General features: G+C 34.9%; 2 protein-coding genes across 23 annotated transcripts in view; one reads left to right on the forward strand and one right to left on the reverse strand.

Moving 5' to 3' along the window:
- Positions 1-16,255, reverse strand: part of KHDRBS2 (KH RNA binding domain containing, signal transduction associated 2) — a 592,066-nt gene that overhangs the window by 530,091 nt on the left and 45,720 nt on the right. The window lies entirely within an intron of this gene.
- On the forward strand, positions 4,524-5,804 carry LOC125752298 (glyceraldehyde-3-phosphate dehydrogenase). Its single transcript, XM_049092593.1, has one exon. It carries the CDS (start codon positions 4,601-4,603, stop codon positions 5,600-5,602), a length of 1,002 nt encoding a protein of 333 aa, XP_048948550.1. The 5' UTR covers positions 4,524-4,600; the 3' UTR covers positions 5,603-5,804.

Here is a 16,255-nt window from a genome sequence, read left to right on the forward strand (position 1 = left end):
TTTCCACTCAGTTCCACTTATCCCAAGCTTGGCTGAAAGCCTTCATCACTTTCATCAATGGCTCCCAAAATATTTTTTTCTTCATCTGTTACTGACGATGTTTATTCATTCAGTTAATTCAAGGAAAGAGATACACACACACACACACCAGGGCATAAGTGAAAGAAAATAAACCTAAAATATATAAAAATGTGAACAGGTTCTTGAACTTGTCTTTGTTCTCCTGAAAAGCAAAGAGGATTCCAATAGACAGCATCATTTTCCCTGGGGAAATTCAGAACCAATTAAGAAATAAAAGTGAGGCACTACAAAGACAAAAATACTATGTTATTACCGATAAAGCAGAAATTCAAAAAATACAACTTAGTTACAGAAGGAAGTGAATTTTACAATTCTGAATCCTAGAATCAATATAGCTTATCTCCTCACCTAGTCACATGCAGGGCTACTGTCATCTCCTCATGGTGGGAGGACGGATGGACACGGGACATTGCCCATTAATTCCTAGGGCATGGAGGAACAGAGAAAAACATTTCCAACAGGAAATAAACTCTGTAGAAGGAAGGAGAGGGAAGCTGGGTTAAGATCACTCAGTGCCTTTCTCAACATGGAAGCCACTCTTCCTTCTCCTAGACAGAAGTGGCTGAGGAAATAGCAGTCTGCTGTGTTAAGTCACAGAAGATTCTTACACATGAAAGAAATACTAGGAATAAGGAAGAAGCCATCCCCAATCACAGTAAAAAGAAAATATCCTTTAAAAAATATTGCGTATAATATTTACATTTAGAAAATAAAGTCTTCTTAGTAATTTAAGCCATTCTGAGTTCACAAATTTCAGCATAATCTTCCCAACACATCGGAATAAACAGCTGATGTTTTCAGTTTTTGATTCATCTTCCCTAAATTGGGATCTTCTTCAAACAACAAATAATGTCTAAATAATGTAATCACTCAGGCTTTTCACCCTATAAATTAATACAAGACATTGGAAGACAAATTTTCAATTTTTTGGTTGTTTATAAGCCATGAAATATATATAACGCCACAAGGTTTTTTATCTCATTTAGAAATAACACTCAAAAATTTTACATTGCATAATTTTTTTAATTTTTAAACATTTTGGACATATTAATTTTGTCCATGTTAAGTTGATCATATGTTGACCTGACTCAACATTTTAATCTTTGTTTAGTCATAAGTTACAGGAGGTATACACCAGTTATAGAAATTTTTTATTTAAATTTTTATTTAAGACTCTGTTTGGATCTTACATCTAAAACACTCAATAGAACTGACTTCCAAATACTAGAATCACCCACCTTACATAAACACTTTTACTCTGCTACAAAAATGTTCAATGACAACTTTGGATCATTCGACAAAAGGTTGACTAATATTATTAAGAATAAGGCTGAGTGATACTTCTAAATAAAACTAGTGACATAATGATTTATTCTGTGGATGTTTAAAATCTCTCAGCAGAACACATCTATTCTGTTTGTTTTACACATGGAATCTAAAAGTTCTTATGAAATACACAGAGTTGTTTATATGCCATAGAAGCAATAAACTATTTAAAGGTTAGTGGTCTAAATGGGCTGAATCAGACACCCTCAGCATTTAAAATATATTTATTCTAAAGGTCTCTGAGAGACTGAAGTTCTACAGGATTCATTTTAATGATGCATGGCAATGGTGGTAGGCTTAGGAAGGAAAGCAAAAAGTCATATAACTAAGGTTTGCTCCACTTTCTTAAAATAATTTGAACATATCTCTTCTTTGTTCTTCTGTTTTCTTAGTGCTTTGAGTTTTTCTCCCAATGGAAGAAGAGCAAGTTTCAAACAGAACAGGATAGACTAAGTAGGGAAAAAGCCTGGATCCCTAACACCTTGACTGGATATTAAAAGCCTGAAGTTTGCACATGGACAAATTTTCCCAGACATGTTCAATTTTTATTCTCTGGATGACCAAGGACTATTATTGAAATGCACACAAGACCCGTTAACAGTGGTTATAGGGGTTGGTATCAAAAGCAGATGGACTAACAGTCTATTAAATTGTGTGGCCAAAAGGTCTTCATATCTTCTCAAAAAGAGATGATCTGATTAAAAAAATAATGTGTCAAAGAACAAAATTTGAGACTATGTTCTTGTTATTATCAACATCTCCGCTACATTTTTATTCTGAACATTGAATCAATTCAAAGAGAATAATACATGTTCTTAAATAATGCAGGAGAAATGTCTCCATGCTTTTTTCAAAAGGAATTGAGTCTCTCACAAACCTAAAATCACACACTAAAACCAGAATGAGCTTCTTTCTGAAGAATCAACATGATTAAAAAAATAAATAAATAAAGCTGAAAAAGCAAACATAGCCTTTAACAACTGGTTTGTGGTTTTGTATTCAAGGGTTACATATTCAATGCTATTTCACTGATTATTCTCAATTAACATTTCTGAGCAGAAGTTATATTTTTAATCCATGTAAACATTTATCATGGACTTGACTAAATTCCGTATGCTGTGGTAGGTGCTGTGGATACAAACATTAATGATATTCAATCTTTATTATTGAAGAGCTGTTTCCAAGTGTATAATTGGTAATACAATGTGGTAAATGTGATAAGAAAAATTAGCAAAGTACCAAGGGAGTGGAGAATGAAAAATTAGCTAGAATACTGTAGATAAGTAAAAAGACATCTAGACTATATTTTCTTAAAACCATAAAGCATCAAAATGTAGAATCCTGAAAGTTCAAATAAATGAAGTGTTAAAATTAATTACTGTTGGGCATTGTACACAAATTCACCTGATTACATCAACATAAAATAGCAAAAACTAAAGCTAAAGAGACTATATTATAACTAGTTAGAAGAAAGTAGGGGAAAATCATCAGCAACCTAGAATTCTATACTAAATAAAGATATTTTTAAAAAGAGAAAGAAAAATAAATGGCAATCAGTCAAAACCAAGCTGAGATTCTGCTTGCTATCAACAAACTCAAGCAACTGAAATACTAAAAAGAGTGTTCCTCAGCAGAAGAAAAATGCTCTCAGATGAAAGCACAAACATGCAAAGACAAAGCAGAACAAAAAAATAGTATCTACATGGGGAAATCTAAAGACCTATCACCTTTATAAATTTTAATAACAGGATTTTATTGGGCACTTTATATATACATATATATAAACACATAGATATGTAACACATATATATATACACATAATATACATACATACTTATACAAATACACAAGTACACATACAGGTACACATATTTGTATATGATTATATATATACACATGTGCACACAAATACATGAATAAATCATATATTAAGAATATCAAGGGCAGCCCCGGTGGCCCAGCGGTTTAGCACCACCTTCAGCCCAGAGCGTGATCCTGGAGACCCCGGATCGAGTCCCATATCCGGCTCCCTGCATGGAGCCTGCTTCTCCCTCTACTTGTGTCTCTGCCTCTCTCTCTCCCTCTCTCTCTCTGTGTCTCTCATGAATAAATAAATAAAATCTTAAAAAAATATATCAAAAGTAAGTGAAATAGTGTTCTAAGGAGAAGAGTGGAATTAGCAATTAACATTAGACTATTATCATCCAACATTAGATATTAGATATTATAATTTCTAGGGCGACAGATGAAAAAATTGCATAATAATACAGAACTTCACAATACAGTAAAAATGGAATAGTAAAACCATAAAAAATGCAAGAAAAATGATAGTGACATCACACAAGACATACAGAAAGCACTTAGACTATGAGATTTAAAAGCAAATATATTGGTGATTATTTTGAATGGAAATGAAATTAAAACTCCAATTTAAAGAAAAAGATTGTGTTATTAGAGAGAAATATTTATTTTTTTAAGATTTTATTTATTTATTCATGAGAGACACAGAGAGAGGGGCAGAGACATAGGCAGAGGGAGAAGCAGGTTCTCTGCAGGGAGCCCGATGGCAGGACTAGATCCCAGGACCTGGGATCACGCCCTGAACCAAAGGCAGATGCACAACCATTGAGCCACCCAGGCATTCCGAAACATAACTCTTTCATGTGGTATTCAGATGAAGAAATGGCTATACTTTCCTAACATTTTTAGAAACACTAGTTATGTAGAATTTACTGACAGATTAAATATCATTTTTCAACCTGGCACCATCGTATAGATTTTAATAATTACTTTGACATATACAATTTTCTCATTATGTGCTGACTTCAGAATTTGTGCATATGTAATATTTAAACAGGTGTCAGTCCAATCCATTTTCAAAATTTTATATGAAGTGTTTAAGAGTGCAGTGTTCAGTTAGGGAAGCATTATTCAAGTTTCCACCATTACTGTCTAAAAATTAGCTAGGCAAAAATCTTTTATATGCCACTTTGTGACTTTATGAGTTACAGTGCAATCAAATAAAAATATTAAATGACTCACTGTCCAAATATCAATAGAAAAGTTGCATGCTCAAAGATATCCATATCTGATATGTCAATTAAAAAAAAAAACACTTTTGGCTCTCTGCTCCTCCCCGCCCGACAGACAGCCGCGTCTTCTGGTGCAGCCCCAGGCGCGTCCCCGAGGCACGATGGTGAAGGTCGGAGTGAACGGATTTGGCCGTATTGGGCGCCTGGTCACCAGGGCTGCTTTTAACTCTGGCAAAGTGGATATTGTCGCCATCAATGACCCCTTCATTGATCTCAACTACATGGTGTACATGTTCCAGTATGATTCTACCCACGGCAAATTCCACGGCACAGTCAAGGCTGAGAACGGGAAACTTGTCATCAACGGGAAGTCCATCTCCATCTTCCAGGAGCGAGATCCCGCCAACATCAAATGGGGTGATGCTGGTGCTGAGTATGTTGTGGAGTCCACTGGGGTCTTCACCACCATGGAGAAGGCTGGGGCTCACTTGAAAGGCGGGGCCAAGAGGGTCATCATCTCTGCTCCTTCTGCTGATGCCCCCATGTTTGTGATGGGCGTGAACCATGAGAAGTATGACAACTCCCTCAAGATTGTCAGCAATGCCTCCTGCACCACCAACTGCTTGGCTCCTCTAGCCAAAGTCATCCATGACCACTTCGGCATCGTGGAGGGCCTCATGACCACCGTCCATGCCATCACTGCCACCCAGAAGACCGTGGACGGCCCCTCTGGGAAGCTGTGGCGTGACGGCCGAGGGGCTGCCCAGAACATCATCCCTGCTTCCACTGGCGCTGCCAAGGCTGTGGGCAAGGTCATCCCTGAGCTGAACGGGAAGCTCACTGGTATGGCCTTCCGTGTCCCCACCCCCAATGTATCAGTTGTGGATCTGACCTGCCGCCTGGAGAAAGCTGCCAAATATGACGACATCAAGAAGGTAGTGAAGCAGGCATCGGAGGGACCCCTCAAGGGCATCCTGGGCTACACTGAGGACCAGGTGGTCTCCTGTGACTTCAACAGTGACACCCACTCTTCCACCTTCGACGCCGGGGCTGGCATTGCCCTCAATGACCACTTTGTCAAGCTCATTTCCTGGTATGACAATGAATTCGGCTACAGCAACCGGGTGGTGGACCTCATGGTCCACATGGCCTCCAAGGAGTAAGAGCCTCCTGGACCACCAGCCCCAGCAAGAACAAGAGGAAGAGAGAGGCCCTCAGCTGCTGGGGAGTCCCTGCCCCAACTTAATCCCCCAACACACTGAGAGAATCTCCTGACCTCCAATTTACATCCTAGACCCCAAGGAAGGGGAAGGGCTTGGGGAGCCCTACCTTGTCATGTACCATCAATAAAGTATACTGTACCCAGCGAAAAAAAAAAAAAAAAAAAAAAAAAAAACACTTTTGCTGGTAGTTTGTCTACCTCCTCAAATTGGGCTATTCTTGGTTTCAACATTCCCTCTAATATTGGCTAGTCCACTAATTCTCAATTGAGTGTGATTTTTACCCCAAAGGGACATCTGACATGATGTGGAGATATTTTTTTCCCTTCATAACTGAGGGAGATGCTTCCAGAATCTGGAGGTAGAAGCCTATGCAGCTGTTAAACAGTCTACAATATACAAAACAGTCCCTCACAAGGATGAATTACCTAAGCCAAATTGCACTAGGGCCATGCTGTGAAAATCTCATCTAAGTTGACCAATCCAGGAGGGTTTTCTTACCCCTCTGATCTTTGTGTAATAGTAATCTTGTGTTGTTTTCTTTCATGTTTTCTAGATTGGACAGAAAGCACCCTTAGAATAAGGAATTAAAAATTTAAATTAGGAAATCTCTCTAAGGTGGGAAGATTAGGATATAGTTACTCTCATCATCTGTAAACTCAATACAATTTTAGTGAACTATTCACATTTCCGTGAAAGAACCTTTTAATCATATATTTGACAAGTAAAAGAAATAGGATTATTCTATCAACTTGGGGTGTGTCCATTTCAAGAAAAATGTAAGTATTTAAATTATTTCCTATTACACACTGGCATGAGAAACATAATGATCGTTATGAGACCTGAAGATCACCTTTATGTATACCTAGAGACCATGATTCTGAAATTGGCATGTTGGTAGAGGACAAACTCATTCTTTGCTGAAAATCCAAAGACATTATATCCTTCGATATGCAATGTGCAGACCTGAAAGCGGCTAATTTGCTGTTTGTGCGTATTTTACATTTATTTCAACACCCCTTTATTTTTTGCAAGTCTATAAATCATTAAAGCAAAAAATGTTTCATAAAATGGCACAAAACAGTCTTTGCTTAGTTTGGGAGCAAATTTAGCAGGAAATTAAATGACAAATACAATGACAGACAGAAGAAGCCCCAAAATGAAATCTCTACAGTACTCTTTCATCATTAAGTGACTCACAGACTCAAAATTGATAAAAAGATGATAGAATTAAAATCTAATAAACTATTAATAAAACTCCAAGATTCAGCTGGAATTTCCAGTTTATAATAGGACAATGATCTTTTCCCTTATGAAAGACTGTTCTGTAAAGACTATAGAAATATTAACACAGTGGTGGCTCTCAGTGAATTTAGAGCTAGACTACTAGTGATCTAATCCTAGCTCTGCTACTTTATAGCAAGTTAAAAGGATTTCATATGTGGAAAGTAATTAGAATAGTCCCTAGTGGGACACCTGAGGGTGGCTCAGCAGTTGAGCGGGTCTGCCTTCCTTCGGCTCAGGGCGTGATCCTGGAGTACCAGGATCAAGTCCCACATCAAGCTCCCTGCGTGGAGCCTGCTTCTCCCTCTGCCTATATCTCTCTTTCTTTCTGTGTCTCTCATGAATAAATTAATAAAATCTTTAAAAAAATAGTTCCTAGCTTAGAAGAAATTCCTAAACATTATATTTTAATTGTTTAAGTATTATTATATATTTGCCCAATTCACTAACTTCCAAAGCCTTTTTGAAAGTAAGGAAAAAGAAAAATCAATTCAGAATGCAGAGGTCAATGAAAAACCCAAACTATAATGTTTCAGCTTGATTAAATCATATGATACTGCAACTACCAGGAATTTAACAACTACACGTGTTAAGAATCTGATTGGTTTGATTATTTTGCTCTTCCTAAATAGCCTAGGACCCAAATCAATCACCATATGATCAGCAGCTCATATAAATGTGTGATGACTGTAATTGACTGGGAGTTGTGTCAAAGGAAATACAAAATGCTATTCTAGGTCATAGAATAGTCCATGACTCATATGGTCATGCCTCATAATCCAATCACTGTTTGAGAGATCCAAATGTACACACAAATGTAAAATTTCCCCAGCAATACCAAACATGCCAAGCATATTCAACAGTATAGAAAATAAAATCACCAAAAGTACTTTGCATCAAGCCTAATAAATAATGCATATCTAGGTGCAGCTGAAAACTAACAGACAAAAATTATAAAATACTGTTTGTAGTACATCTTAATTTCCAAAGACTATCTTTAATATCTTTCATTTTTCCTTTGTTTTTACTTTCTGATGAATTTGCTTCCTCTGCAGGTATTTACCGACAGTGTTTGAGATAAGGGTCTACCTAGTTATGACGGACCACTCAAGAAACCAATCTGTCTTGATTGCCTCCTGATGAATTCCTATGAAGCACTATTAAAACATTTCTTATAAATATTAATCTATCATATTTTATAGTAATGAATTGATACAGGGTTTCCTAGATTACTATGTTTTTACATAATTTGCCTTTCTAATGTGTTCATTTTCTATATTCCATGAGGGCAATTATACTACTGAATCTAGGTTACACTATCATTTTTAGTTACAAAAAAAGAAGCTACCGGGACAAATAATTTTTCTTAAAAGGGAGAGAACATTTTGATACTTACACAAATTTCAAATTGACATGAACAGTACAGATACTATAACAGTAATATCAGAGAATTTGTGCATATTTTGACTATAAATCCATGAAGAAAAAAACTGTCTTGCTTAAGACCTCTATTTCCAGTGCTCAGAAAGAATAGTACCTGGTAAATGTTGCCACTTAATAAGTACCTGTTGAAGAAACAAATAAGTCCAGTTGTCTTTTCTGCAAGTGAGAATGATGTTCATCCTATGAAATCCCAATGAGTGTAGAATGAAATTATGTTCTTTTGATTAAGCCACTGACCAATTATGAAATTAAGAAAAGTAAACTCAAATGGGTTTTAACAAGGAAATTGATTACTCAATATATAAAACAGCCTAGAATTTAAGCAAACCAACAAGAGAACTAGAGTCCACCAACAAAGTGAAACTAGGTCACAGAGAACTTGATTTTTCCTGTTCTGCCTCCCCACCAAAGAGAAGCACTTAAGAGTCATAGTTCCTTAACACATCTTACATGAAGAAAAAGAAACTCCTCTTGGAATTATGACCATAGTACTTCCTTTCAGTTTTACCGGACTATTATTAGGTTGCTCACAAATGCTAAGAAAATGTCATATGGTGATTGATCTAGACTAACTAGGACCCACTCTTGACACGAGTGAAAAGGGTAGCTTCCTCAGCACAGAGCTGGGTGAAGCAGGCTCTGACACCAGAGCAAAATCTGGCTTCTACTGGAAAGGAAGAAGGAATAGTGGGTAGGTGGGCATTATACACATCCAACAGTCTCCTTCTCAGTCCCTTTACCCCATTATTGTCTCAGTGTTTCTAGCCTCTTAAAAGTATGAAATGAAAATTCAACAGTTTTTTCCAAAAGCTATCAAAATCACAACACTGAATATTCAATTTTTCATATCCTACCAATAGAGTTAATTATTTAGTTTTTAACATTTAAAAGGATTTTTTTTTTAACGTGGGCCTCAAACTCATAATTCTGAGCTGAAATCGTAGACGTGGACACTTAACCAAACACCCAGGAGCCTTCCAACATTTAAAAGAAATTTTAATATGTGGTATCTTTAAGTACAGCATAGTTTTCAAAGACTTAATCAATAAAAATGAGAGATGATCAGAAAACTAGACTCCAGGTTGATAATTGCCTACAGTAATCATGAAATCAAGTCCTGTTGGGATCTCTATGGGATCCTCAAAAAATAGCACTTTTCTCCCATGCTCAGTTAAGATTGAGATGAGAACTAAAATAAAGACTGTAAATGAAGATCAAAATATTGCCATTATTGCTGATAGGGGCCAGACTGGAGAATGCAGTTTAAGTTATAAGCTAAATGTGTTCATAAATCCATAGGAAGCCTCACAAAGATCTGCCCTTTGGGGAAATAGATCTGGCTGTGTGCTCTTTCCTAATGCAATCATCTCGCAGAATTAAGCAGGTGGGGCTGAAGTGAGCATTCACAAATTTATTAATCAATTATGTCAGTCCATTTCCAGAGTCAGAGTCCACAAGAGGTCCAGGGTTATAGCAACAGACTGACATGACAGGAAGCAAACTACAGGAGTGGGGGAAAATTATTCTCTATTGTCAGTACATATTGTTATGCAAAAATCATCAGGATAAAAAGTTAAGTTGGAATTAGCATCATATATAAGAAACTAACTAAATGGAGGATTTATCATAACTCATACCATATACATGTAAGCACTGTAGAATACTTGTATATGGGTTTTGTGTTATAGAATTACATATATAATTTTGGAGGCAGATTTTTTTTAGAAACTATGCATGTATTCTAAATTTCCGACTTTATGAATATGAAATAATGCACAAAATGCAGTTAAATGCATGGCTGAAAATAATAAGCAACATTAACACTAAAGCCCCAGACCACCAATTTCCTAAACTAGCACTTACAGTTTGCAGAAAAAAAGTAGACTTTCAAATCCAGACACAGACTGGATTTGAGTCTCAGTTTGCTACTATCAATGGGTAACCTTCGGTAAATCATATAAGCTTCCACAAGCCCTCTCTTTCTCTCGCTCTGTGTAATGGGGTTTTATTACTAACTACAACACACTTTTCCTGTGAGATTGAGTAAGCTGGAGCAGCCCTGGTGGCTCAGGGGTTTAGCGCCGCCTTCAGCCCAGGGCCTGATCCTGGAGACCCAGGGTCGAGTCCCATCTTGGGCTCCCTGCATGGAACCTGCTTCTCCCTCTGCCTGTGTCTCTGCCTCTCTCTCTCTCTCTCTCTCTCTCTGGAATAAATAAATAAAATACTTAAAAAAAAAAGATTGAGTAAGCTGCATATGTAAGGGTCAATGCAATTTAGTCAAATACTTTATTAATTCAGTTAAAGAATATTTACTGAGTACTTTTTATATCCTAGGTACTCAGGATACAATGCAAAACACAAGCTTCCTTACATTATATCCTACAGCCCTTTCATATCTCAATCTGAAACTTAAAAAATAAAATACTATTGGGGCACGTGGGTGGCTCAGTCAGTTAAGTGGTCAGCGCCTGACTCTTGGTTTTGGCTCAGGCATGATATCAGGGTCATTGAGCCTGCTTCAGATTCTCTCTCCCTCTCTCTCTGCTTCTCCCCCAGCTTGCGCATTCTCTCTCTCTCTCTCAAATAAATAAATACATAAATACATAAATAAATAAAATCTTGAAAAAATAAAATACAGTTTTAAAAATATTGTGTTAAAGTAAAAGTGCTAGTTTGGAAAGTTTTACTCAACAACCACAAACTAGTGAGAGAAGTTTGTTAGAAAGAAGAGTCATTAATGTCATCAAAATTCTTAATGTTCCTTTGGTGCTGACCACCTCATTCTCTGACTTGGACAAGGAATGGTGACCAGTTCACAGCACTGCTTGAAAATAAATCCTCCAGCAGAGCTTCTAGTACCACCACAAAATCATCTACTACCATCTCTAATGGCTAAAATAGATTTGACAAAGATTAAAGTTGAGCATCTGGGTCAGGACGTCCAATTTCTCCTTCTGAACCAAAATCCAACTAAAATAAAAATTTCAATATAAAATGATTATTTTTAGTTTTTTAAAAGATTTTATTTATTTATTCATGAGAGACACAGAGACAGAGAGAGAGAGAGAGAGAGAGGCAGAGACATAGGCAGAGGGAGAAGCAGGCTCTATGCAGGGAGCCTGATGTGGTACTCGATCCTGGGTCTCCAGGATCACGAGCTGAGCTAAAGGCAAATGCCCAACCACTAAGCCACCCAGGCATCTCTAAAATGATTATTTTTAAAATGTGAGAATACTTCATCTATAAGTGATTTGATTGGTAATGATGAACATCTAATAAAAGATTTAACACAAATTAGAGAATGCTTATTGTGTAGCAAACTGAGGATGTTTCCACTTAGTTTAATTTTTTTTGAACCAGCTTAAAACAACAAAAACATTGGACTAATGCTCACATGATCTGTTGCTATTTTAAGCTCTCAATATAAAGATGACCAAATACTTAATATTCTGGTGGTCAATTGTTAAAGACATGCTGCCCATGCTGCTCTTTTTCTCCTTTCTAATTCACACTTTCCTTTTATCTCTGTTTTATGTTTCTCTCCCTTTGCTCTCTGATATTCTTATACAGTTTGGATCATAATTTTCAGTCAACTGGTACCACACCCTCCCACTTGCCCCTAACTCATCTATTTATCAGCCTACATTCTGCCTCTATTTTACCAATCTTGAAACTAGCAGTCACATTACCTTCTCATATCTTTCTGAAGATAATTATCACAGAATATTTTGTTTACTTTTAAACTTTATCTTCTGGCCCCAGAACTGCATTTATTTCCTCTGGGATCAGATATTATGTGTGCTTTTCTTGTGTTTTCTCACTGAATAGTCCCAATGACTTTCCCATGAAGGCATTGGAAATACAAAATTTCCCCTGAGAACTTGATGCAATAATACAACATTTTCAGGGACATTCATTTAAAATATTAAAATAGAAAACCATTCTCAGCCCATTTAAAACTTAACCAAAAAAATGGCAAGATCAGTGAAATATTTCCCTCCCTCACTACCATCTACTTTCCCAAAACAAACAACATACCACAATTTTTCCATGGGGTACCTCAGAGATTTATAAAATGTGAAAACCTGTTAATTACTCTGAAACTAATTTGTGAACCTACAAAAATGACAGATCAAACACTGTGATCTTCCGAGGATTTTTTAAACTAACATTAGAATCTCAACTAAGTCACATTATCTATCCAGACTAGTATTTTTTTTTATTTCAGATGAAGAATATTAGGTCATTTTGAAGGTCTTACTATAATTTCTTTTTATTTATAGAATTGACTTAATGGAAACAATCATCAAAATTGTTCATTGTCTTGGCATAGGTAACTAACTTTCAAAAGAATTCTTTATTACTGATTATTTTTTGACATACCATAATACCCCATTACTTATGTAATATATATATTAAAAATTATACATACATATATATATATCAGAGTTCTTTACAAATTACTTAATGTGTAAGTACTCTCTATACCTCACAATAAAGGGGAAGATCATAAAAATATTTCGCTCATAATAAGCACAAGGTGATGAAAGGGAGCAAAAAAATAAGAAAATATACCAATTGTTGCCACTAGTGGGAAACATTCCATCACTGCTCCATCTAATAAGGAAAGTGTTAGTATGGTACCTTGGTAAGATCTAAATGAGACCATCACAACATTATTTTTAAAAAGTAAATAGGAATGATACTAAAAAAATGAAAACTTGAAGGTTTCTAAGGACTTGGTCTATGAATATGTTATTTATAAAAATCTATAAGAAAGCGGTGGAAGTAGAATCTGAAGAAAAATATTTAAATGTTAACTATTGAGAAGCTTAAATATTATCTGAAATTGGAAAATAATTAGAAACAAGAGCAAAGGATATATATAAGGTTTTGGCTTAAATTTGATAATACCAATCTACTAATTTTGCTTAGCATTCTTGTTTCTGCCCCAGAAGCAAACAGGTGTTGCTTATGGTACTTGAGAAAAATCAACTGACTGATCAATCGAGTGATAGTAGATAGAAAATATAGTTGATATAGTTGATACTTTCCACTATCACACCCCTGAGACTTTAGGCCAATGAACATATGCTTATGTATGAATATATCTTTATGTTCACCTTTATGAGACCCCATATCTTTAAAATATCACAGAGAACTAAGTCACAGCCTACTCTAATGTAATGGAGTAGTCATGGGTGTCAAGTAAGTTCTATCTCTGTCCTAACAATACCCAACTGCATGGCCTTAAACAAATCATTAAAACTGTCTGAACCTCAGCTTCACATGATTAAAATTTAAGAGTATGATTAAAAGATCTAATGTTCTGTCAAAAAATAAGTAAAAAGAACTTTAAAATTATGCATTTCCATAAAATAGTCTTTTGTAAGAAAATGACACACTTTTCAGAAGGGAGAGACACAAAAGAGTTGCAAATCATATCTTCAGTTCAATCAAAGCTGACTTACAAAATATATATGAAAAAATAACCAATGTATTTGATTTTGGATTTGTCATATACTAAAAAAGTCACTTGTCACTACTGACAAATATTTATGTAGTTTCAAAATGCTTGGAATTTTTACAATATATATAAATATAGACAATAAATAAATAAATAAATAAATAAATAAATAAATAAATACCTTATTGCATTTCCCAGGGATATATAAATACATATAAATACATAAAAAGTCTATAAAGTTATATATGTGTGTGTGTGCGTGTTTGTGCTTACATTCTGAAATAGTATATAATCTAAGTAGTGAGTCCTACTACATTAGAGAAAAAGTTTTCCTTTGTTAACAGCTAAGTTTTTCAACTAGATCATTCTATTAACTTATTTGTGCAGTCAACCCTGGCATGTATTAAACAGAACTTACACTACTTTAAAGTATTCATTACCTCATACTTATTGTTGCACCCTGGTTTCAAGATGTATCATAGGTTGAATTCTGCAAGGAAGTGATAATTTTTTTAGTAGAGAAAAAAATCCAAAGTATTACATTTACTCTCAAAACTTAGAAAATATTGTATACCAAGCATAAATTAGTAAAAACACTAGTTATTATACATTTTATATACTTTAAATTTGAGAAAATAACAGATTCAAGATACAATGAGTTAGACAAAAAGCCAGCATGTAAGATGAAAATATCACTAAAAACTATCTATATTTCTTAAATGTGAGTTCTGTACAGTAATTTGCATATAGTAATTTGTATACCAGTAATTCTGGTATATATCATGTTGCATCCAAGTTCAGCAATACCTATGAATGAAAAATATGCCTCTTTATGCATTAAGATCTAGGTGCTCATTCTATAAGAGGCTTTATGTGCACATACAGACCCAATTAACAACTCATATATTAGCTTAAGCTGGATTAATGCTCATCACACCATTTAAATTTGTGTTAGTTTGGCTAATTGTTGTCCCCTATCCCATCCACTCTGGGGACATTTAAATTTGCACTTGTGATGAATTACCATTGTTCTTTTATGCAATAATCCGGAACGTAAATCTGTCCTTAGAAGTAAGACAAAAACAAAAAGATGAAGTACAGCAAATGAAAGTTATCTTCAGGCTGAAATTGTTTGTGTATGAGGTTATTAATAAAGGTAAAAAAGTATAACCAAAACGAGCATTAATATTCCCCACGAAGGGACACATTTAAATCAAATTTACCTGTTCCTATGCAACTCACCTCTTTCTTCAATCTAACATGGCATCTAAAGCAATAATTTCATGTAAAAATGCTAAAATTGTTGATTGTCAGAATGATATCTCTATCTCTCATTTTATTTTATCTTTTTGGAGGTATTTCTCCCTTTTAAAAAAGTGTTAGCTTTGGGGCACTTGGGTGCCTCAGTCAGTTAAATAAAGTCTAACTCTTGATTTCAGCTCAGGTCACAATCTCAGGTTCATAAAATAAAGCCCAGCACTAGGCTCTGCCCTCAGTGTGGAGTCTACTTGTCCATCTCTGTCTGCTTCTCCCCAAGCTCACTTTTTCTCTCCTCTCTCTCTCACTTTCAAATAAATAAATAAATAAATAAATAAATAAATAAATAAATAAATAAAATCTTTTTAAAAAATTAAATAAAAATAAATTTTAAAATTATAGGTTTGCCTTCAGAAAAAAAGAGAACAAAGACTTTTTGGTTATAAGTTCCAAATGAATATGTCAGTATAATTATTTTCAACTTACTCCAAAAAAAAATGTGAGTCATTTATTCTGTCTTAATTTTAGTTCTTAATATTTGCTCAGAAAATAGTTTCATTTTATAAAAAAGAATGGCATTTTATTAAACATAACATTTTTAGGTCATCATCTAAGAAAGAAACAAAATGAATAAGGTGATGAAATTACACACAAAGAACTTTTCAGGAGAGAGTCTGTTAGTTTCTTCTAAAGTTAAAAATAAAGTTACTATACAACACAGCCATCATCGCACTCCATGGAACTTACCCAAGTAAAATGACACAAACATCTTTAAGAAAATACCTGATTTATTTATAATTGCTAAAAAATCAAAACAACCTAGATGAATAAACAAGCTGTGGTATTACCCTATCAGGGAATAAACAATAAAAAGGAACAAACTATCAATTCACGCAAAACATGGATGGAACTTAAACACACTTTTCTAAGTGAAAGAAACCAGAATCCAAAAGCTACTGTTGTATGACTCAATTTAGATAATATTCTGGAAAATAAGAGTAGGAATGTGTTTGACATGTTCAAAATAAATTAAAAAATAAAAATTCTAAAATCATACACAAAGGGAAACAAATGTCTCACTATGTACCAAATTAATAACAGACATAACCACATGCAATAATTCAAGCTACTTTAAATATAGTACT

The sequence above is a fragment of the Canis lupus genome, chromosome 12 (genome assembly GCF_003254725.2).
Source record: "Canis lupus dingo isolate Sandy chromosome 12, ASM325472v2, whole genome shotgun sequence".
Lineage (NCBI taxonomy): Eukaryota > Metazoa > Chordata > Mammalia > Carnivora > Canidae > Canis > Canis lupus.

What these genes read in the sequence shown, in the direction of transcription:
- LOC125752298 (XM_049092593.1), top strand. Translation starts at nt 4,601, where the DNA reads ATGGTGAAGGTCGGAGTGAACGGATTTGGCCGTATTGGGCGCCTGGTC.